At 30.1% G+C, this 25,759-nt stretch overlaps 2 protein-coding genes across 8 annotated transcripts; both read left to right on the top strand.

Annotated features, from left to right (window-relative positions):
• Positions 1–1,908: 1,908 nt before the first annotated feature.
• LOC142598179 (uncharacterized) lies at positions 1,909–13,718 on the top strand. Of its 3 annotated transcripts, none has more exons than XM_075735300.1 (7): positions 1,962–2,643; positions 7,874–7,992; positions 8,078–9,182; positions 9,238–9,322; positions 9,397–9,727; positions 12,128–12,598; positions 12,697–13,718. In XM_075735300.1, exons 3-7 carry the CDS (start codon positions 8,189–8,191, stop codon positions 13,126–13,128), a joined length of 2,313 nt encoding a protein of 770 aa, XP_075591415.1. In that variant the 5' UTR covers positions 1,962–2,643; positions 7,874–7,992; positions 8,078–8,188; the 3' UTR covers positions 13,129–13,718. The 3 variants fall into 3 exon arrangements, with proteins under 3 accessions (XP_075591413.1, XP_075591415.1, XP_075591414.1); XM_075735299.1 differs by having other exon boundaries at positions 1,964–2,643; positions 9,238–9,318; positions 9,390–9,727; XM_075735298.1 differs by lacking the exon at positions 7,874–7,992 and having other exon boundaries at positions 1,909–2,643; positions 9,238–9,318; positions 9,390–9,727.
• A 593-nt stretch (positions 13,719–14,311) lies between these two features.
• On the top strand, positions 14,312–24,865 carry Cdk12 (Cyclin-dependent kinase 12). 5 transcript variants are annotated; one of them, XR_006958998.2, is made up of 12 exons: positions 14,312–14,431; positions 14,486–14,719; positions 14,790–18,426; positions 18,486–18,546; positions 18,610–19,067; positions 19,124–19,241; positions 19,298–19,374; positions 19,442–19,567; positions 19,623–19,702; positions 19,760–19,872; positions 19,952–20,424; positions 24,435–24,865. XR_006958998.2 is itself a non-coding variant. In XM_047054865.2 (11 exons), exons 3-11 carry the CDS (start codon positions 14,810–14,812, stop codon positions 20,213–20,215), a joined length of 4,914 nt encoding a protein of 1,637 aa, XP_046910821.1. In that variant the 5' UTR covers positions 14,312–14,431; positions 14,486–14,719; positions 14,790–14,809; the 3' UTR covers positions 20,216–20,620. The 5 variants fall into 5 exon arrangements, 2 of the variants coding, with proteins under 2 accessions (XP_046910821.1, XP_075591412.1); XR_006959000.2 differs by having other exon boundaries at positions 14,321–14,431; positions 14,775–18,426; XM_047054865.2 differs by lacking the exon at positions 24,435–24,865 and having other exon boundaries at positions 19,952–20,620.
• Positions 24,866–25,759: the final 894 nt, after the last annotated feature.

Here is a 25,759-nt window from a genome sequence, read left to right as displayed (position 1 = left end):
ATTTCGATTACGTTTTTCATTAATACCAACTTGAGACAAAAGCCAAGTTGATCTTTTAAATAAAATAATATGGATTATTCAAACCAAATTTCATGAGAATGCCAAATGATGAAGAAGAACTTGAATGTTGATAGCAAAAAAGAGTTGAAAAAACTGTTGTCCAACCAAAAAAAAAAAATCTATAATAGCGATAAATGAGCATATTTATACGGTTGATTGATTCATCAAAACAATCATAGACAATTATTATTGTTTCAGTGATTTAACCATTTTTTTCAACAATTGTCATCGATATTAAATATGACCTTCTTTTTACCTACTCATTCTTTGTGGAAAAATTTTCTGGTTTTTATATCTTATTCCATTGTCTTTTAGTGTTTTAATATCATTGATGATTACAACGGTACAATTAATTTTTGGGCCAAAACCATCAAAAAGATTTATTTTGCTCGTAGATGAAGTTTGTTGCTGCTTTAGATTGGCCAAACGGTCCATATTCATAGACGGATGATACAATTATCGATTGTTTGGTTGAATGAATCTGTTCTATCACCTGTTTCGCTCTCATTCATTTGACAGATAATTTGTACGAGAAAAAATACAACTACTTTAGAAGTGGATGTTGGTTGCATATTTTTTCTCTTATTTCTTTTTTCTTTGTCGATCCATTTGATTTTTATTTCATCATACTATTCAGCCTAAATTGAATTATGACTGTTAAATAACAAAAACTGGTTCTCATCATCATGTCATGTCATTTCGTGTCGTCAGGCTTTATCCATCCATTTCATTTATCCTTGACAGAGTTTTCTTTTTTTTTGTTTTGTTCTCTTTTCTCGTTGAAAATCAACAAAAGCGTTCTTTTATGGCGCCTTTCAAATCAAACAGAATCACCGATCTCTACCTGTCCGTGCCATCATCATCATCATTTTGGTGCCACATTTATCCAGATGTTTTGTTTTTCGTTTTTTTTCATACTATCGTCAATTACCATATTAAATCTCCGACATATATTAATGACATTTATGACAAGTTTTTCTCTGTTGTTAAAATGAACTAGTTTTGTCTCTCCATTTTCAATCTGGTTTCTGGTATCCCTGCTTCTATCACTCTTGTTCCAGATTCAGTCTCTTTTTTTGGCTAGGTGTTTTACAAAGTAGTAACCAATATAAACTATGTTCATCATAGTTCGACCTAAAAGCATATTGCTAGGAATATGTTGGCTTTTTTATCGTTCCATAATCTGGTCTGGTAACAGCTTGAATCAGAATTTCATTATTGTTTGTGCGCAATAATCGACACTGTGTCGAATCAGAACAAATTTTTTCGGTGTTATTTTTGGCCTAATACATCAAAATGGGTACAAATCTTTAGCTATATAATAAAAATTGTAAGATACGTATGGATGTAGGGTATACAAGACTAAAATACATGTTTTTTAGTTGGAAACTCAACAATTAAAAGGGATGAAAACGTTGGTATAAACTAGACACCTCTGTAAATTGAAACCAAAGCCATTTGTCGTGTATATAGAAAAAAAAATTATGGAGTATGAACATAGGAAAAAGAGTGTTTTCACTTTAACGAAATAACGAAATATAAAAATACAAGGCGTCATTGAACATGTACACATATACATTTATATATAGCTACATTTACATCTGTCGAAGTGGTATGTAAAAATTCAATTCATGATAAACATTTCAATAGTCCATTCCATTATATATTCGAATTTATTTTTCAATTTTATTGAGAAACGTGCGTTGAGAGAGATATGTGGAAAAAACGAAAGAGAGAAAAAAATTTTAGCAAAAGAGAAAAGTTGTATACAGTTACATGAACATCTGAAAGTGAAATTATACTTTTTGGATAAAGTTGCCGCTGCCAATTTTGTAATGGCTCCCTTTTCTGTTCTTTTCTTCTCAATGTACAGTCAGGATAAAATTTGTTTGGATTCTTCCATATGTGTGTGTATAGATCCAAAAAAACTACTTGCTAGTGTCATACTATATTGCGCATATTTATGTTGTGTGTTTTAATCTGCCAATTTATGTTTGTTTTTGTCATAGAAGACAACGACAATAACATTTGTAATATTGATGGCTGATTGTAATGGTCAGTCATTATCTTCGCCACAGTTATGTGTCAATTTTTTTTTACTATTATCGATGATTGTGTGGTGATACTGGTGGTTAGTTTTTATAGATTTCTATGTGAAAAATCTTTAAATCTATGAAATCCAGATTGTTTGGATCGTTTTTTTCGATGTTGAGTGATTGTTTATTTGATTTTTTTTCCATTTTCTCAAAATAGAACTAGAAAAAACCTTCAAACATCAATCGATCACCAAAAAAGTGAACAACAGCTAAAACGAAAATCCGCTTTTTATTTTTATTTTTTTCATTATCTTGTATCTTGTGTATGTGTTTGTTTATTTGATATCGAATTTCCTTTTGCATATGAAATGCTACATCCTTTCATTGGTCATCCGTTTTGTTCAACCAAATCGCTACGCTAATGATAATCGTTTGTTGTCTAATCCTTGAATTAGAGAATTATAATGTCAATTGATCGATTTCAGTGATTTTTTTCCATATGATTCTTATTATTAAAAAGAATACAAAAACAATTTCGAATTTACAAGTAAGTTATGATTATGTACTGTATGTGTGAGTGTGTAAATCTCATGCTGTTTGATTTGTCTTATAACTATGAAAAAAAAACGATAATGGACAAAAGATAATGATGCCGATATTGACTTGAAACTCAATAGTTTTGAAAATTTGACTTGTTACATCATAACACATTTTCCAAATCTTTGCGTAGGTTTATAATAAAAATGTTTCATTTTGTTACGTACTTTTCATGTTTTGACCATTCAATGAAAAAAAAGTCCAATTTCATTGTAATCTTTTTTTCGTTTTGGACAATTTTTAGAGGTTTCACAATCACTTCTCTATTTTGTTTGATGATGATTTTTTAAAAATGTAAATTTGTGTCCTAAAAATGAGAGAAAACAGATAGTCATGTCGACATTACAACATATACACCATTCGATGATGGTTTCTGGTATAGTCATGTAAAAAATGTGTATAAATCGGTCAAAAAACAGAAAATTAAAAAAAATTTACCACGATTTTAGGAGATTTCTCTGGATTTATGATATCTTTATGACGTCGGCTTCCATCATTGATGAAATAATCGAGTTTCTTATCTATTGTTGTCAGTGTCATTTATGATGATGATTCAATACATAAATTATTTTTTGTCCTCTTCGACTGAGACTGATATTCAAGCCAAAACTTTTTTTTTTCAATAATGTTTCATGTTTTTAATTTTTTTTCGAAAAACTTCGGAACTTTTGACGCCTTGTTGACCGGATTAATGTTCAATTGTTATTCACCATACGAAAACATAAACACAAACAAAGCATATCATCTTTTTGAATTTCCTATTAATTTTAAATTTATTGTGCTTGGCGTGATTATTCCTGTCGCCAGACAAGCCAAAGATTTTGTTTTAGTTTTTTTTCAAACATGTTAGTATTTCGTTACAGGAAGCAAAGATTTTGATCTCCAACAACGAGAAAATAACTTAGCTAACTCGCTAATGCTGATGATTATGATGATGATGATCGAAAAGGAACTTTCTACAATGGACTTGACTGTCGAATAAGAATATAATTTTATTGTTTTATTTTCCAAAATCCAAAAACAATCGAATATTTTTTGTCGAAAAAAAAGTTCTTTGAAATTATCACAAACAAGATGCTCTTATCATTAACTCAAAGTTATAGGAAGATCAGGAAAGCAACAGTAGCTTATTGTGGAAGAATAATTTATTCCATAATCTATAAAAGATTATCTTGATGACAAAATCTGAAATGAAAATCTGAGATAAAAATGAGATTATTTTTACTTTGTGGGATGTTTTTTTCATTTCCTAAATATCCGCTTTGTTTGATTTTTTTTCTGCAAAATTGAAGATTGATTTGTTTTTATTTTTGAGAAAAATATTTATATTCGAATAGCAAATCGTGTCTTACACTTTCTATCTTTAACCGGCAAATACACAAACAAATGTCTCATAAGGGAATTCTGAAGATCTGATCAGTAAATCACGACACGTTCATACCATACCAATATTTATATTATTATTGTCATCATCGATGTATGAGATTATATATTTTTGTAGCTGTATAAAAATATTTTACCATAGATCATCGTTGTCATTATTATTGGAAATGCTATTACAAATTCATTTATTCATCATCCTCAAATCGATCTCAATATATGCAAATGGGAAGAAATGAAGAAAAATCATCTATTGCGACCCAACAACAACGAACATGAGAAAAAAAATGTGATTCATTTCAAATCATTTGTGTTGCAATGACTTGCGAGAAAAAAATCGAAAGTTCGATTAAATCTGTAATAATTGTGATATTACGATATCATGATAATCAATGTTTTCGTTTTTTTCCATCGGATTAATCTTGGATTAAGGATTTCCTTTTTCAAACATTTGGTTTTTGATTAAATCCTTTACTTTTATAGACATACTAATTTCTATATATATATATATAAATGAAACAGAAATTGATGTTTGTCTGATTGATCACTAAAAATCTTTGACATACATACTGATTGATTCAATGAATTGTAAAGAATTATAAATGTTTAGTATTCGATAAAACGATGAGTCCGATTTCTTTATTTTTCATGCTACCAATAAAAATCAAATCAAAATGTAAATCTCACTAATGATCATTTTTTTTTCTTACTTTTCTTTGTTGAAAAATCCAGTTTTATGGTCTGCTTAATAATGATGATGATGATGATGATCATCATCATCATCATTGTCTAATTTAAATCTAACGAAGATCGAGCTTTTCTCGGTTTATGTGGCAATCAATCTAATAATTATTGGTTGGTTGGTTTGATTTGATTTTGTTTATGGCAACAAACAAAAAAAACAGAATTGTCTATTTGATTCATTCCTAATAAATATACATGTGTAGGCGCAATGCATATATAGGCAAATATTTTTCGTTTCCATTTTGCATTTTCTCTTTTCAAATGTTTTCGTAAACAATAAAAATTATTTTGGTTTTGATCTGGTATTGTGATTGATTCAAAAAAAATCATCTGATTTCAAATAGAAACATTAATCAATCAATCAATTGATCCATTAGAGTTCAAAGATCCTATCATTATAATGATAGGGAAGAAATTTTATGTTCATTGTTATGTTTGTTGTTATTTTCCATTGATTGAATTTGTAATCTAAAACCATGCATCATCTATGAATACAATTAGGATTTGTGTTTATTGTTTAGTCTTGCTTCAATTGTATACAATGAAACTTGACTTGGATTTCACTACGACATCGACATTACATTTTCCTATTACAACTAATTGAATTTTTGTGTGCATGTGTATTTGACCGAAAGGGAAAATTTTGAAAATTGTGTGATTCGAATAGAGAAAATCCTATGACAATGTATGGTTTCAATCATAGTTTTCAACTAGTAAATGAAATTGTCGTTATTATATTAACAACGGCAAACGTCCGCTATTGGTGTGTTGCAGCACTAGGAAGCCATCTTCTATAGTTTTAGTTTTTTTGTTTGTTTGTAGGTTTCAGTTTTTTTTAAACAATATAACAACAAAATATAATGACGACTACGATGGCAACGGAAAAAGTTTAAATTTTTTGATTACTTCTATTAGAGATATCATACGTGAGGTTTAACCATAACAGGTTCATATAGTATTCATGATTGATTCACAAAAATCAACATTTTTTGTCAATGTGAATTTATCATTTTTACATTATATTCTATGAGAGATCATGATTTAGATAACGATGGCCAATTCAAGTTGATGTGATCATACGATTGTAATATATATGGCATAATTTAAACTGATAATAGTAGCATAATAAATTCAAAAAAATATTTGTAGTCACGGTGACATACCAGAAAAAAAACTAATTTCAAATTTCCTCATTATGATAATAATTTCGGGTTTGACAGCCGCTAATAATAATATTTTTATATATTTGACCGTGATTCATTTCGTAATATTTATTGATCAATTATCGTTTGACGTAGTATAAATGCGATTCGCCATTTTACTTTCCGTTTTATTTTCGAAGAAAACCAATAGGAAATTTTCATTCACACTAATTAATATGCAATCAAATTAACAGATATTTGTTTTGCCATCATTTTAGAAAAATTCATCATATCAATATCAAATATAATTATTTGTCTAATCATAATAGCATAAAAGAGATAAAAAACATGCCATGGTTACCCATCGGAGCTTTCTATTTTTGTCATTCACTAGAAATGAAAATTTTCATTCATTTAATGCAAAAAAGGAGAAAAAACAATCCAAATAATAAATCATGATATTGAATAAATGTCTTGCAGGGTGCCTTTTCAAACTAACCTAAATGACAAACTTGAATGAATGAAGTTTTTTTCAGCAACGATAAGATCTTTTATTGGAAATTTTTTCTCATTTAATTCATATTTTTTTTATTTTGTTTTTTTTCTAATCATTGATATTGATTTTACATTTGCAATTTGACAAGATGACAGCCATAAATGATAGATTAATAAAACTTGTCATTTTTTTAACTTTTCTGATTAGTATCGAGGTATATATTCAATATTGTATTCATACTTTGAATAGAAAAATCAAATCACAATTATCGATCCGAATTGAGCTGAGAACAAATCACACAGATCATGATGACGTTGTCGTTCATGTTCGGTACATATTAATGGACAGTGGAAAAATAATAATTATGTTATGTCATTCAACAAATGCATGACAAACTGAACAGGATATACTGAAATCATTAAAGAAAACCTAAAGGAAAACTATTTTGATGCCTTTTGTGTGCTATAGAACATTTCATACCATATAACATGCACCTGTTTGCAAGTGTAGATTGTTTCATTCATGAGTGTCCTAATTTTAATCATTTTTGTTCATTATTATCATTGATACAACCTGCAAAAAATGACCCAGAAAAAGTTTTGTTCGATAAATGATAATAATCTGAATTTTCTATTATTTTATCATTCTATTATCTTTTCATTTAGACAAATTTTTTTAATACTTTAAGTGCCCAAGAATTTTTTCACTATTGTTCAATTATAGGCGTTCACCAATGTGTATGATAAATTATTCCAATGAATATGTCTAATCAAAATTCTGTTCATTTTCAAATATAAATCGTACACGAATACATTGTAATCATAATCTGTAGATCTTAAAAAAAAATTTGTTCGTTGCTTATCTTTTCTTATCGATTTTAAGACAACCAAGCTATTCAAAGCGGTATTGTTTTTACAATCGACAAATACATTGAAAAAAGAATCATTGCACGCAAAGACATTTTTTGAGGTTGATTGTTATATATATGAATATAGTTCAGTTGTGAATGAATAGATAGGATGAAATTCTGACGTCCGCCAACAAAAACAAGACAACATTAGTCTGATTGTTGTTGTCTTTGTCTTGATCGTCGTTGCTATGGCCACATTTTATACACCAAAATAAAGTAACAATAACAATAATGACAATCAAAGCAAAAAAGTTTCACATAGTTTTTTTTGAACTTTTGGATAGTTTCGACATGTCAGCCATTTTTTTTCTTGATCATATTTATACCAAGAAATGAAATTTTTTTTGGTGATTCTTTTGGTCATTTGACATTTAGGTTTTATTGTGCATAGTTTATTCATGATATGCCTATAAATAATTCTTCGTGGCAATATTTCAATGTCAATTCATTTTTATCAGTCAATAAGTTTAATTTTAGCAATAATTTATTTTTCCTCTGATGAATCTAGTTTTTAGTTACACGATAATTGCCATTTAAAGATGATAAACAGTTTTGAGTTGTTTGATTTTTTAAACAAATATTCACTGTTATGGTCAGATGATAAAAATTTCATATCTAGACCAACTTGTATGTAATTTTTTATTTTTTCAAGTTCAAAACTGAGTCGTTTTTTTTCATATCGATTTTTTTTATTTGGTTTTTTCAACAACAGATCATCTATTCAAATGGCTCAATGGATAAACGAAATAAACAATAAACAATGAATGAATAAATAAATGATCAAATACAATAGATTTTTCCATGCTAGATAGAATAGTTGAGAATGAAACCCAATCATCTTGCCTACGAAAGTGAAAAAATTAATATTAATAAAAATAATCTGACCACATTATATCATTCATTTCCATTATCGACGACGCTCATTCATAATAATAAGTCCACAACGATTGGTGACATATTTAAAATTCATTCTGAAATAACGACGAATGGCGATGATACCAGCAGTGGTATGGTGTCCATCGATGATGATGATGATGATGATGAAATGTCTTCTTCACCGTCTCCATTATCATCTATATCTGATTTTAATCGATTCATGATTGATAACGGATCTGGTGCTGGCTACGGTGTAAATAGTCAACTAGAATCTACCATTGAACATCAACTTAGAATCAATTCTTCATTATTATCGTCTGATGAGGACGATTGGATAACCAATACCGCCATGGTTACTGGAACGATGGAAGTCGAAACAACTACTTTGCCACCCCCATCACCATTGCAATCGACACCAACAATGTTGCCTAATTCAAAAACAATCATAAAACTTACAAAGGCGCCAATGAATTCTACAATAGCGACGACACCTTCAACTAAAGCACCTCAAATTGTATCTTCATCATTGAAAAAACAATTATTGATCTCAAATACTCATCATCACCTCAGCAAGCATAATTCCTCATCATCAAAATCATCTAATTGGTTGGCCATAAAACCAAATGTTATAAATATGGATTCATCTATACAATCATCGGATAAGGGTACAAATCATCTAACAACGATAGCGACAATAGCAAATTCATTTTCGGCTGCCTTTCTACCTACACAATTACATTCGCAAGCAGTTAATCGAACCATCATTTCTCATCCTGGTTCAATAGCAGTTGGTTCAATCGATTATGTTGTCGATACGCCGCCACATTCATTACCTGGAATTCCTACCGGTTCAGGTATTAATGGTTCCGGGGAAGATGATGATTATTTAGGTGATTGGTCAACTAATCAAGATTATCAGTTCATGATCAATCTATCCATCGGTAAGTTATAAGGGAATTAAAAGATTTCAATTTTTTAACACATATTTCCCATCAGGAGGAATCATAATTACCACATTCATATTGTTATTATTCCTATTATGGTTGTGTTGTTCAAAGAATGATCATGATCAATATAGTGAGTGAATTCAATTATCGATGTTTTTATTTTATAAAATAATTTATAACCATTATTTATTCGAAAAAAAGGTATTAGAAAAGTGCCCGGTAATCATCATCGACATCATCGTTCAAGTATTAATACATCATCGTCGGATAGTATTAACAATGGTCTTGGCAGTAATAGTAATAATAATGGTGGAATATCTAAACGGCGATCAAATTGTTCATTGTACATAAGTAATCCAAATTCAGAAGATTCACAACCTGATATCCCGGGTGTAACCTTGAGTAATAATAATAATAATGGTTCAATCATATTTCAAAATCAATTAGTCGATCATCAACATCATTCAAATAGCCCTCATACTCATCATCATCATCATCATCATTATACGAAAAAACCAATCACCACCATTATCAGGCAGGTAAGTTTTTGAAAAAAAAATTAGAAATTGTCCGATAATGAAAAACAAATAAGTTTGCGTGCAAGATTTTTTCTAAACGTGCAAAAAAATTGAAAAAATCCCAAACTCATAATTGTTTTTTTCCAATCATCATAAGTGCCATTTTCTGAACACACATCATTCGTTCGTTAAAAGTTTGTGTGATTTTACAGAGGCACTTTCGCTTTCTCTTAGACAAGTTCTTGTGACAAAAGATGCTGTGATGATGATTAGATGTACTTTAAGTTTAAGTTTCGTCGTAACTCTGTTTATTGTCATTCATTGTAATTTTCAATGTCATTGAATCGATTTTTCTGTTCTTTTGAATGCAGCTTTCATCATCATTTTTTAAAGATTTTCTTCTATTAACCTTAGTATATAGGTATTTGGACAAATTTTCTATTTTTGCTTCTTCTTCTTTTGATGGATTATTTATTAATATTTAATGAATGAATAATTTTTCATTTCTGAATCGGAAAACTTTCAACTACGAAATAGCTATCGATGTATGTATGTATGTATGTATGGATGGATGGATGGATGAATGAATGATGATGATGATGTTCAATGTTGTCGAATGATAATCTGTCATTAAAATCGATGTTCATGTCATTTTCGTCATCACATTCGACACTTTCAATGTCCTCGAATTTTTTTTCTCTTGGTATTCATGGACATATCCCTTGACGTATTGTTGAATACTTTGTTCTAATGAAAAGCTGCAAAATTTTTAATTTTTTTACACACTATTTGTTGTGATCTTATCATTTGAATCTTTTTAAATTTCCATTCACACAAGCATATTATATTATGTATATATAAATTCATTGTTACAAGGTAATCAAGTACCTGAACATACGTCATAAAACAAGAAAACGCATTTTCAGAATAAACATCATCACTTTAGTAAAAATTCTTCGAAATGAGAATTACACAGAATATAAAAAAAACAGCCTCTAGCCAAACAATTTTTTTTCACTTGCTTGCCAAATAAAATCTATCATTTCATTCATCATCTGTTTATCTTTAGTATCAGTAATAGAAAAAAAACAGACAACACTGTCGAAGAAAAAAATTGAAAGTAAATATTTTTTTTTTTTCATTATCAAAGTAAATTATTAATTCGATTGTGTCTTTGTATTTTGTTTTCCAACAAATAATTTTCATCCAATATTATCATCAGTGAAAATCATTATCTTTCTATAAATTTTTCTCTTATCTTTTTTTGTTTGGCATTAAAGATGATTGAAAATTTAGAATGGCTACTCTTATAAGAAGACAATAATTATTATCCGATTGTAATGGACTATCACTATAGTAATTTGGTACGGATATATATCTATTCATCGCCATGGTCTTATAAAGTCCTTTGACCAATAATTCATTTTCCAAATTACATTTTACGTCAATCTTTTCGATGTCCATTCTCAATTTCTAGTTCTATGATCAGGTCTATATAGTAAAAATGATAGTATACAATGATCATAGACAAAAAAAAATACCATCTATGTAATTGTGGTGTTATGATTATACTTTCAAAGTTTATCCTGTATAGCTTGCGAAATTGTCGACTTTTTTCATGATCTGATGATGATCTCGATTATTTACATGAAAATGGAGTTTTGAAATGAAAAAATCTAAACTAAGCTTTAGTCAGGTAGCCTAGGATTTTCGTTTTTTTTTGCATTCAAGAAAAAAAATTAAATATAAAAAATTTAGTGCTATTTAAATGTTGATGTGAATAGATGATGGTGATAATTAAAAGGATGGCACTAATTAAAAATGATAAAATTACTATCACCACCATTATCATATCACAGTAATACATGCAGAAAAAAAAGTTGGAAAATAGTTTCAATGAACTTTTTAATTTTGTTTATAATGGTAACGTTGACATAGATAATAATAATTTGAATATATATATCCGGCATCTAACTAAACAAGTGATGACACTCTGTTTGTTTGTTTTACCACTATGATCATTGTAATTATCTTTTCATGTGACAAACAAACAATAATATCAATGTAACTGAAAAACTTTAATGCTGGAGCAAAACCGAAAATAATGACACATTCTTTGACATTGTGACCCATTTTGTCTGTGTGTTTTTATTCGTGTTTTAAGCTATTTATCTGTTTATTTCTTTGATAAATTACAATATTCAAAAATACATATTCATATTGACATTGATGATGATATTATTGTTGACAATATTGTCCATCCATAAGCATTAGCAATTTTTGTAAATGTCTGCAATATGTTAGTCGAGACAATCCAAATAAACGATGAATGTTTGCCATTTAGTCATAAAACTGTATAATTCTGAAACAAGTGAAATTCTTTTTTTTATGATGATAATTTAATTTTTTTTTCAATTTCAGTATGACGTTGAATGTGGTAATAATGTTGATGGAATTAGCAATGAATCTCGCCATAGCTATGATGCCATAATTAATTCGGAAAAATTTACCACCATCTCTGTTGATCAACATAATCAACAAAGGCGAAGATCGAATGGCTTGCAATTAGCAAAAAATTTGGCCGCCTATTGTGAGAATCAACAACTACAATCTACAAAGGATTCGAAACGAATGCCAAATTCTGGTGATCTCAAAATGATTAATAAAATTGATTCATCGTCAACAAATACAGCAATGACAATCTATGACTATTATGATAATAATAATCATGATCATCTAATGATTGGTCGTTCAAGAACATTACCATGGCCAACAAATGGAAATTCGACATCAGCCGATGAGCCCGAAGCTATATCGACACCTAAATTATCCGATGATAATAAACATCAATCGATTACATCGTTGTTTACGAGATCACCACTTGATGGACAGGTAAAATTTAATCATTTCAAATTAATAAATATTGAATGACTGAATTTTTCAAAATTAATTTGCGTTTCATTTTCCTGCTTTTTAATTTTTATATATAGGTGAATTTTACGAAAAAACGACGAAATCGTATGCATAACGATAGTGCAGCAGCCATTGCATTGAATCGTAGCGGTCTTTTACAATTGATTGCTCATAATAATAATGATGTTAGTGATAATGCTAATCGCCGTAATCAAATGATGATTATGGCCAGAGCATCACCAGATGCACTTCTTACATACTATGAAAAAATGACCAAAATGAAACCAGCTTGTTGTGATACAAACAATGATGGTTGTACGCAAAAGAATGATGATCATCAAACTATTGATTCAATTTCATCAAATCGTAAACGTACACATCAAAATAGTCCGGAAACAAGTTCGGGTGATAGTATCATACTTGGTGGTGGTGGTGGTGGTGATAATAAAATGATCGAATCATCATCATCGCCACCTATTGTCGTCTATAATCAACGAACAGCCTTATAAAATTAAAAAAAAGATGATCGTTGAACAAACATTTTGTGATTTTATATTTTTCAACAAAAAAAAAAGAATCATTCAATTTCTAAATTATATTGTTATGTCAAAAATTTTGATTTTAAACATATAAACAGTTACACACACACACACACGAATAGACAGATAAAATCAAAACAATAAAATACATACTCAAACATATCGAATATAACAATTGTACAAATGACCGCATACATACAAAAAATTGGAATGATGATTACACTCAACTTGTAAGAAAATATTACACACTCTTGTAGAATATTTCACAAATTAACTAAAGATTCAATCAGAAATTGAAACAAATTAGCAAATCTTTTTTTGACAAAAAATGAAAAAAAATACAAAAGATGAATTCACAGATTGTTTTTGTTTTGTTTTGTAGATTTTCAAAAATCTTCAATCTCAATACAAATCTTTTTTAAATGTCCTCATTTCAATACAGTTAAACAAATTCGTTCACTATCATCATTTTGATCTGTTATTCTCAATGTCAAAATGATCATGTATTTCAATTTCGAAAGCCAATTTCATAAAAATAAATGACAAAATTTTCTTCACAATTCTCGTCTTCATCATTATCATCTTGATCAGTTTTTTTTATTGTTCTGATGCTTTATTGTTTTATTGTCGATCCTTAATGTTTGTGTCATTATTATTATTATTATTTGTTATTGTTTTGTTTGTATACACAAGTCAAAAGTCAAAGGTTTTTTTAATTTTCTCTTTATTTCACCAGTACTCATATTTTGCCGCTATATTTTGAATTTTTTCCATCATACAGTGCTGCGATCTATGGCTTGAATTTTGATTTTCTAATAAAAATCAACGATTCCATTTGAGTTGAAATAGTGATTTGTATATTGAATGATAGTGGTATGATCCATGTAAATTGTCATTGCCTTTTCTGGATTAAAGCATGCCACTACCCTGATTTTTTGTTTTATCACGTGACCGAATGGTATTTTTTTTCTCATTTCCGATTTTAAAACAGATTGTCATCTATAAATTAGAATCTTGGATCAATATGAATTTTTCCATTGATCCGATTTACAGTTTTCAACAATATTTTTCCATCTGAAATGATGGTAATATAAAAAGGATTACGTACTTTTATTTATGAACAGTGCTGGATTTTTCTGCTCTCTGCTGGTTTGATGTGTGTTTGTATGTGAGTTTTAGCGATCTTTTTTTTTGTTGAAAAAAATTATTCTAATTGTATTCTTGTTAGTAAAGAATTTTTCTTGAAAATTATCTATCAAGTTAAAGAAATCAAGTAAGTAAAAGCTCGTTTCGTTTAATAAGCTATTTAATTTTTGGAAACATGAAGATTCTCCAGGTACAACTCGAATCGGCCGATTTCTGTGCGGACACTGTGTGAAAACTGTACAAGTGGCCAGATTCTGGCTAAACCTGATGACACCAATCGATTTTCAAAGATTCGTTCGCCACAAAAAAACGATTTCGAATTGATTGTCCGAAACAGAATTTTTTGTCAAAAAATTTCGAACACTAGTCGTCCTTAGGTTGGCATAAAATCCATAAAATTTACTTTGAACTTAAGGTAATGCACATGCAAAATTCTTATTTTGTTTTTCATACATTTTGTAATAATTCAGTCTTTTATTAATTAGTTGAATTTCATTAGGAGATTATGCATTCACCATTATCGTCTGATGATGAGCCCGAATCTAAGAAAAAACGTATTGAAATTTCGGTTGAAAATACCAATTTGGATGAAGGGGAAATATCATCACCCCCTTCAGGGTCACAATTGAAATTATCGAAAGTAAATTCTGAAGGTGAAATTGCCTCATTGGATGATGAAGGTGCTAATGGCTGTGATGAAACAACTCATCTACACAACAAGCAAGATACAAATTTATATAACATCGAAAAATTGCATGATAAGGAATCAAATCATCGTAAACCATTGGATCGAACAACGATTCATAAGACTGTTTACTACCATCCAACATCTCGTTCATCACCATTTAATAATCAAGATTTCTATAACAATATAGATAAAAATAATAAGAACAACAGTGATTCGAATTTATTGTCCAAAAATCTTGCCGATGAAATGGATGCCATCAGCGATGAGGATGATGCTGATGATATTAAACCTATTAAAATTGGTGAAAAGAATATTGATGATAAAGAAGTAGAAGACATTTCTGACGGGGAACTCAAAGATGATGATGATGATCGAGGCTTGTTGAATGAGCCGAAAAATAATAATGATCTAAACGAAGCCGAAATCGAAGAAGGTGAATTAGAAGATGATGATGTTGATGAACGTCATGGTATGTCCAATCATAATGATCGACTATCATTGTCAGTTCATTCTTCCAGAGAGATTCATTACGGTTCAACTACCAACCGAAATGTTCATTCGTATGATTCAAAGAAACAACATTCTTCCCATCAAAATTTTTTCGAAAGTTCAAGTTCTCAACGGCTACAGCCGATTGTAACTGGATCACATCATCATCAAAATCGCTATCAAAGGCTGTCATCATCTTCATCTGTTACTTCAGTTTCAACACCCATTACGCCACATCCTGATTCAAATGAATTAAACAATATTCCCGAAAAACAACAAACCAATAATTCACCTAGATCATCTATGATAATTGAAGCGGAAGAGATCTCTCCAGATACTTCGCCAATTCATGATAATGATAATGAAAAACCCAGTCAAAATATTGAAGATGACAATTCATTAACTTCTTTTGATAATGCTGACCTCTTGACATCGAAAAATGATGCTAATCGCCATGGTGTGAATGTCATTGAAGAATTGACTGAAAGAATTTCGGATTCTGAGTCTATCAATGATGATCAAGATTTTTTTATTAAAGAAAACACGACGGTTTTTAATACGATCGATTCTATTGATGATGATCAAGAAGTAATGCTAAGTCATGAAGTTGAAATCTTACCTGATGCAATGGAAGAGGAAAGTCTTCCATCATTCAAAAGTGACCTTGATCTAGATTCAGCCGATTCGAATGAGCGTTTTGATAAGCGTACAACGCCATTGCATAACCGTTTGTTAGAACGTTCACGTAATCCATCACCACCTCCATTATCATCATCAAGTCGATCACGTTCTTCATCACGAATGGTATCTTCGTCTACAGTGGTGGACAATAATGTGACACCCACACATGATGAGATTTCATCATCGGAAGAACTAGATCATGATGATCAACGTCTTAATCGATATGAACCTCATCCAAGTGAAAACAATTATTCGTCTTATAAACGAAAAAAACAAAATTCCGATGATTATTCTAAAAGAGAAGCTGATATGAATGTTTCTATCACACCCCCGCCCCCAACATCCCTGTTATCCAAAGTTACACATTCATCTATACCCTCCAAACAATCTTGTCCCGAAACTTTGATTCGTTCCGGTTCATATCATCGTTCTGATTCATCGAATGATGATAATAATCCGAAAAAATCTATTACATCAACCATTTATCGATCACGATCAAAAACTCCGCCACAATCACCTCCTCTCCCAGGTCTTCTTCCCCTTCCTACTCCTCACCATTCTTTATCCTCCTCAAAAATTCGTTCGACAATCGAACAATCAACAAATAGAAATCATCGGACATTAACATATGAATCAACATCAAATTCATATACGAAAGATTCATATTTCACAACTTCAACAAGTAGCCGTTCGATTCGTGATGGCCGTCGTGAACGACAAATTTCTAGATCGAGGTCTCGATCACCAATCTATGATAACAAATCATCCTCTTCGTCTTCTATTCGTCATTATCAAAGATCATCATCATCACAGCATAGAGACCGTGATCGTTCATCACAGTCATATACTCCTCCGGATTTACCAGTAAAATCTTCATTATCATCATCTACGACAGCGATTCGCAGACTTACTCGTTCACCTTCGGGTAATCATCACCAGTCATCATCATCGGGTCGATCTCATCATCATCATTCAAATTATCCCGTAACATCGGCATATTCTTCATCACATCATCATTCCTCATTCGCATATCGTTCTCCATCACCTGTGGAAAGATCATCAAAGACATCATCATCCAAATATGATCGCCGTGTATCACCACAGTCACGGGATCGATATGATCGTTCTTTAAGTCGCGATTATCGAGCTATATCACCATCATCACAAACTCGATCATCATCTTATCGAGATTATCGTGAAAAAGATCGACGTGATTATCGGGAAAGAGATTATCATCATCATCACAGGTCTTCAGATCGGGACTATCACCATCATTATAAGTCATCGGAACATGAACGAGATCATCGTTCCGAACGAGATTATTATCGTTCAACGTCTGAACGTCAACATAGCCCTTATTCTTCATCCAATACACGTGATCGTAATAATCGATCACCACCATCGCCAACAAATTCTCGTTCGAAAAGTCGATCACCACTTCCATTTTCTATGGGATCATTATCCGGTTCCAGTTATTTACGGCGTACTCGGATGAATATTATGTCCATTGGTGAACGAGATCGTTCATCTAGATCACGATCCCCAAAATCTCCGTCTCTTGATTACAAAAATTACAAGACAGCACCATCAGTTTCGAAATCCAATATTTTGTTGAATGAAACTAAATTTTCATCAAATTCCTTGGCTGCAGAATTAGCTAACAAAATCAAAATGAAAAAACTTCAACCATCCCGTTCGACAGGCAATACATCGAATATTGGAACACCATTGATGAATGATTCATCCAATTCATTAACACCAATTCCAACATCCAGCGTTACACCGGACCAAACACAATCTTTGGATCAACAACAATCGACGACAACAACAACGTTCACGCCAAGCATGCAAAACGGGAGTTTCCAAACAATTCGACAACAGCCGTTACCATCGACATCGGTTTTAGCCACTGGTATACCTGCTGCCACACATTTGTCCAAATTACCATTGCCACAAGTTGAAGATTTGAAAATGAGTAGTTCCTCAACTAAATTAATTTTAGCCGAAAATAATAATATCGAACGGATTCAACCGATTCATCATCCTCAATTTCCATCCAGTACTATCACTTTGAACATAAATGGTCAATTAAAAACATTACCTCGCCCAAGAGTCATTGGCAAATCTACTGAACTGCCAAATCAAAATAGACAAGCATCATCACGTGATATTAAACCTCGTTCGGTCGATGTTTTTCAGATAATCTCACAAATTGGTGAAGGTACCTATGGTCAAGTATATAAAGCCAGAGATACGGATAAATGGTAATATCAAAATGTGTTTGTTAAGTTAATGTTCTAAATTCATTCATATCTGTTGACAGTATTGTGGCTTTGAAAAAAGTTCGACTTGAAAATGAAAAAGAAGGATTTCCGATCACAGCCGTAAGTCTTTTCTTGAAATTTGTGATTTTGTTAGCCTTTTTTATCATTTCTCGTTGTTGTTAGGTTCGAGAAATAAAAATTCTTCGTCAATTAAACCATGAGAATATTGTCAATCTGAAAGAAATCGTCACCGATAAAGAAGATGCTTTGGAATTTAAACGAGACAAAGGTGCTTTTTATTTAGTTTTCGAATATATGGACCACGATTTAATGGGATTATTAGACAGTGGTCTGGTTGTTTTCACTGAAGCTAATATTGCACACGTAATGAAACAATTACTTGATGGACTCAGCTATTGTCATCGAAATAATTTCCTTCATCGTGATATTAAATGTTCGAATATATTAATGAACAATCGTGGCCAGATTAAATTGGCCGATTTTGGTCTAGCACGATTGTTTTCAGCAGAAGATAAAACTCGTCCTTATACAAACAAAGTCATTACATTGTGGTATCGACCTCCTGAGCTATTACTTGGTGAAGAACGATATGGTCCGGCAATCGATGTTTGGAGTTGCGGGTTTGTTTTTTCTTGTTGGATGATATATTCTGGAAAATTCTTATCGTTTATTACAGATGTATTCTAGGTGAAATGTTTCGTGGCAAAACTATATTTCAAGCCAATTCAGAGTTGCTTCAATTGGAAGCAATAAGTAAATACTGTGGCACGCCTACGCCAGCCAATTGGCCATCCGTGAGTGTTCTAGAAAAGAATCGAATTATTTTTTTATGTCATTCTCAAAATTTTAGGTGATAAACTTGCCTTATTGGTCGTCTTTCCGACCCAAAGTGACTTATCCTCGCGTGTTGCGGGAAAAATTTGCAATGTATGTTGATTGATCACGCATAGATTGTTGTTGTAAACCCACAAAATGAATAATTTTCCACAAACAGGATGCCACGGGCTGCTCTTGATCTTTTAGACGCTATGCTTTATTTAGATCCATCCAAACGTATTACCTCAGAAGAGGCATTGAATTGCGAATGGCTGACCAATCAATTCAATATGGCACCACCAATGTAAGTCAATTTCCTAATTTTCTTAGCTCGAAATTTTCTACAATTCCGATTTTAGGTTACCGAAAGATCAAGATTGTCATGAAATGTGGCTGAAACAACGTCGGAAAAAGATGGCTCAGGCACAAGGTTATAGCGGTTAGTGATAGTTTTGTTCCAAACACAAAATTTCAATAATTGATGATGTCTTTGCAGAAGAAATTGAACGAATGTTCACTATCATACAACGACATTCACAACGCATCGTGCATCCAAATCTAACGATGCAGCAATCTTTGCATCATTTGCAATCCATTTTAAATCTAAAGGTTTGATTTTTTCATTCGTTATCGTTGATTGAGACAAGTTATACTTATCAAAGCTTTTATAATTTTCATTTAAATTCAGGATACTGAAGTAAATCATCCAGAAGTGATGAGACATCTTGAAAGTATCATTTCCAGTCTATCTTCAACTGTACGAATGTCATCAACAGCATCTATAGGTCATGATGATTATGAACGATCGCGAATACAGCAGAATCATCATTCTATTCGTCATACGTTATCCCAGTTATTTCAAACTGTACCACACTCTATGATGACAATGATGCCGTCGACAAATTCCTCGTCTAACCCAAACGCTGTTCCATCTTCGCTGATGCCTTGTTGATTGACTGAATGATCAACTAGCAAAGAAAAAAATTTCTATCAAAAATTCTTGAAATGATATCTAAGTGATTTTCATCAGTGATCCTCATAATGTTTGATTCATTTTATTATTGTTCAATATTGCTATCATCTTTATCGTCATCTCTTTATCAATATGTGTACGCCATCGTTTGTACAAAAAAATATTGTATCTATTCACTCCTATCATTGGTTGGTTCCTTATTCTATACATTTTAAAAATTAATTAGCATCATTTTTTCTTTTCTGTCATCTATTAATCTATTATTATGATCATACTACACTAGCATACATAGCTCCAAAAATTATGCCAAGCTTTTATTCGGTGCATTTGCGTTTTTCTTATCGCGAAATTATTTTAAAATATATACCCTAGTTTATTTGGAAATGCATTACCAGTTTGAATGTGTCTAAATCTCTTCTGTCTAGATATTTTCACTTGTTTTCGTATTCTTATATTGTTTTACTTCAATTGTGCATATTCTTCGATAATAATAAGTTTATGAATTTCTTTTGTTTTCACCTGTTTATTAAAAATGATGATGATAGACATTTCATTTATGTGGCCGTATTTCTACTTTGTTTACATAGCCCATTTCATATCAAAAGAAAAAAAATGAAAAAAAAAGAATTCGAGTTTAAGGGAAAAGTAATTGGTTTGTTTAAAATTTGCATTTTCATCTTTCAAAATATGGTTATATGGCTGCGAAAATGTTTTTACAGTTAATATCATCGTCATAGTTTGTCTATTATTATTTTTGTTATTCATAATTTAAAGGTATTTTTAAAATAATGATGATGATATTTTTTATAAATAACAGATAAAATTAAATTTTCTGCTTCAGTAGTATTCTCATTCAAAATTTGTTAAATGTCTAGTTTTTTAACAGTTTTTTTGAAATTTATCACAACAAAAATATTTTATTCACTCAAAAAGATGGAGATTCTTTTGCGCGTTATGACCTCGATTTACCGACTGTAGTTTGATGTGTTTGTGGTTAAGGGTTTTTCATCCTTTATGACCGATATATGTTTTCAAATTTTTTTTTATTGCTCTGTACGTTGTTTTTCATATTTGAAATCCAACAATGTGGCCGAAAGATAATAATAACAATAAAATTCCATGAAGTTATGCTACATGTGATGAATAGATACTTGACATTTTTATTTACTGAAAATGCTTTCAGCAGAAAAAACACCAGAAATATTCTCATTGAATTAGCTTCAAGCAATTCAATAATGAATCCAGACATATTTGTTGTTGTATTATTTTTATGCACAAAAAAAGAGCTCAGAATGAAAAATAAAATTTTTTTATCCGGTCCACTAGGTACATTATAATGAATTAACTTTATTTATGATTGTAGATTTTTTCTATTTATTTTTTCTTTTTTTGATTTTCACAATTGCCAGGTATAAACATTGACTGAATGAAACATTTTTTGTTTTTTTTTGCCATTATTTTTTCCGGTTCTTGTCCTTTTTTTAGTTGTCCGAATCATTTGGTTTGTTTTTTTTTTTTTTTTTTTTTTTGGTAGTTGTTATATGAATTTGGTATCTAACAGAATTTTTTTTAATGAAAGTATGTTTGTTAAAAATTCTCATTGAATTTTTTTCCATCTTTTTTTCTAGTTTCTTTTTGGCACTGGTTACTATCACAACTGATGATGATGGTGATGATTATTATTAACGATCATTTCTAGACCAGTCATTCATGAAAAATTTCATTTTCTATGCTCGTTTTCATTTTAAAAATGTTTTGTTTTCCCTATGGTGTGTGCATTCGCTTCACCTACACTATCATCATTTCTGTTATTGTCATATACGATACGTTCATCGTAATTCATATATTTAATTTTATATGTTATCTTGTTTTTGTTATTTTCATGGACACTATTGACCTTCATTACATTATAAAAGATTCCATAAAATTCTTGCGCGCATTTTGAATGCAATTTTTTTTGGTCGGAATACTATATCATAGTATAAATTAAATGTATATATGGATGGATTTGAGTGAATATTCTACGAAACCTCGATGTCATTATCCGCTTTGTTAAACATTTAATTAATCTATTCGTTTCATTACATTCATTGATTCTGTACTTCTGGTTTGCCTGGTCCCAATATTTCTCTCTCACTCTCACATGCGTTATATATTTACCATACCATCATCATTATATGCAATTATTTGACAGATTTGTCGTTAGTCTCGACTTTTTTGTTAAAATATTTGGAAATTATTTTTTACCATTATTATCATTGTTGTTACCGGTTAGGATGTGTAAACCATTGGCTTTGCCTTCGGTATGTTTGTATAACGATTGAAATCGGTCCAGAATTTTACGTTTCAAATATATTGATTTATTTTTTTCGTATCGAAAGTGATTCAAATGATATTGATTAGCATGAATTTTCATCATTGATTTCATCATTATTTTTCCGTGATTTTAATTTTGACCGGCATACAATTCTGATCTCATGTTTATATTGGTTTATATACACTCTGTTTCGCGGTTCATTTGTTTCCGAATCTGTAATAGATTTTTGGCACTGGTATTTATATTGTCGATTATCTCATCTTCCACCTACATTCATTCAGTTGTACAAACATTATTGACATACCCTGATCTTTTTTTAGATCGATTTGATTTTCATCCTCAAATTCATTGTTGAACGTAAATCCATAGAATTTGAGTTATATAATTGCGAATTACTCATTTATTCTAGATATAGCTAAATTTATCAACGTTTTTTTTATATTCGGAAATTTCCATTGTCAGCAATTGTTTGAATTCTTTTCTCTATTTTTCATATCTTCGAATTTTTGAGTTTATTTTTTTCCATTTTAAGATGGATAATTTACATTTTGAAAATTCATAGAAAAAAAATTTAAAAAATCACAATCAATTGTCGATTTTTCTGAAAAGAACCCGTTAATTTGGGTTTCGATAAAATTATCAGAAATTTAAATTTGTTTCATTTAGTTTTTTTTTGAATTTGAACATGTTTGTTCATTTGGTTGCTATGTTCAAAATATGATATCCAGAATTTTTGTTCCACCATTAATAAATAATTGAATTTTATCTCAAATTTTTCTTTGTCGATTTTGCTTATTGATCTGAAATATTTTTTCAAATTAATTTCTGCAAAATCAAAAAAAAAACTCATAATTTCCATTGTAAACCAGCATAGAGGTTCAGAGAAATTCTAAACAATTGTTTTTCATTCACCGATCCAGATTTATGATTTAATGGAAAATTTTCTTTATAATAATTCTTGTGAATTTTAATTAAATCTAATCCTATCATCATCATTATTGGTGTAATTTGATATTCGATCAAACTTTTTAACAGCAAAAAAATGACAGGATTTTGTTTTCTTTCATTTCAACAAAATTCTCTCAAACAATACAACGAAAATATTGTTTCTGATTTCCGTTTTAAAAAATGCACATACGAAAAAATTGATTGATTATTATTATTTTATTGAAAAATTTCTACATCTTTGATTGATCAATATGGATTGACCCGTAATCGGGAATCGAAAAAATTTGATTTATTTTTTTTACCTAATTTTTTCCGTTTGTTTTCAACAGAAAAACCTCCCAATTCTGATGTTATAATGAGAGTTTATTATTGTGAGTATAATAATGCATTCAGTGGAATTTTCATTCAGTTTTTTTAATACTTATCTGGTTTTGTTGTTTGATGTCATATCCATTATTTTTTTTTCTTTATTTTTATTCGTAACATCATCTAATGGTTCTGTTTCTTTCTCAAAGATTCTACGTTGACGTCATCTATGTCAATGTGTACGTGATAAAGTGAAAGCAAAATCATTCATGAAAAATCGAATAGATTTTTTCCGATCGAATCCAGTAGCTATAGCAGCCGTATTACTTGCATTGTTGTCTTCTTTTTGTTCTTGCTTTTTCTCTGTTTGTAATTGACTTTGTCGTCTGAATTGGCGTGTAATTTTTATTCATCCAGTCATTCACTGATTGATGAGTTTGAACTTTTTTTTCACTACCCACGACACAGCCGCATTATATATTGCCGCTGCTGTCCTAGTTGCCATTCGTTGGCAATTACGGTAGAAAAAAATTGTATAATCAGAAATTTGACCTGAAAAAACTTTTCACTCGAATTTTTTTCCATTATTAATTTTCAAAATTTTTATCTTTCCTGAACTTATTCTAGATATATTCTTCAATTAGTGGCTAAACCTGACGACTATATTGGACTACATTTTACTTGGACTATTATGACATTTGGCGAATTGTAAATATGAAAAATCGATTCCACTTCATTTTATTGTAAATGCAATTATCATCATCATTCACAATTATCTAGACAACAAATTTTATATTCATTTTTCACTACGCAATACCTTTGAAAACATCAATTCGATCTGTTTTGTTTTTTTTATGATGCACTTGATGTTCACATATGAGCTTCATTTTCATTCATTGTCTATAAAATCGAATTCACGTTCTGTACAAGATAGTAGTGCAAATTTTTTCCTGTATCATTTTTAGATTTTTCTATTATTATTATATAAATAAATGCATTGTATTACAATTATTTTATTTTATTTATGAATTCTAAATGAATAAAATGTTGAAAATAATAATTCAGTTTGTTTGTTTGATGAATGTTTCATAATTTAAAGTTTAAACAGCAAAAAATTTTGAAATTTGATATACAAATACACAAAAAAACCGATTAAACACCAGCAAATAATGGACTGAATCGATAAAAAAGGTTTTTATTGTCTAAAATAATACAAACACCATTAAGGTGAGTCATAGAATAAAAATGAAAAACAAACTCCAACAACACACACACAGGAAATGGTGGAAAACAAATAGAGGGATAAATATTTTATTTTTATACAATTGCGCGATTGTTTATTTGTTTGTGTAAGAAAAAAAAAACACCATAAAATGGAATAAAATTAATGAATATCCAAGAATAGAATCAAAAATTAATAACTTTAAATTTTTGATAGATATAATTACAATAATAATATAACTTGGAGCTGCAAAGTAAATTCATAAATAGATATGAAACACAAATATATCACTTATCACTTAGTCTTATTTATTTACAATACATTAAGAACTATGTATCCAAGCAACTAAAAAAATTAAGAATCATGATATATAGTAAATTATAATCGAAGATCCATATATTGTGACACTTTTCCATATTAACTTTTTGTCGTATAAATTTTGCCCACATAATCATTTTTGAATTCATTGAATTCATTTAAAATTTGATGATTATTTAGTCCATCGGGCATTACTACGAAAAATATTGATATTATTTACCATTTTCTTTGCTTTAATTAATGTGTAGTGAAATACATTTTTGTTATCATTTATAATTATCAAAAAACAACTTGGGAATTATTTCGTTTGTGTGTTTATGGCTCAAATCTCTTATCGAATTCAATACATTAAACTTATTACTATTTCCATTCTTGTGAACTTCACCACACCTGCTAATCAATTTCAAGTATG

This window comes from Dermatophagoides farinae, chromosome 1 (genome assembly GCF_024713945.1).
Source record: "Dermatophagoides farinae isolate YC_2012a chromosome 1, ASM2471394v1, whole genome shotgun sequence".
Lineage (NCBI taxonomy): Eukaryota > Metazoa > Arthropoda > Arachnida > Sarcoptiformes > Pyroglyphidae > Dermatophagoides > Dermatophagoides farinae.
The sequence above is the reverse complement of the archived record's forward strand: the minus strand, read 5'-3'. Positions and strand labels throughout refer to the sequence as shown.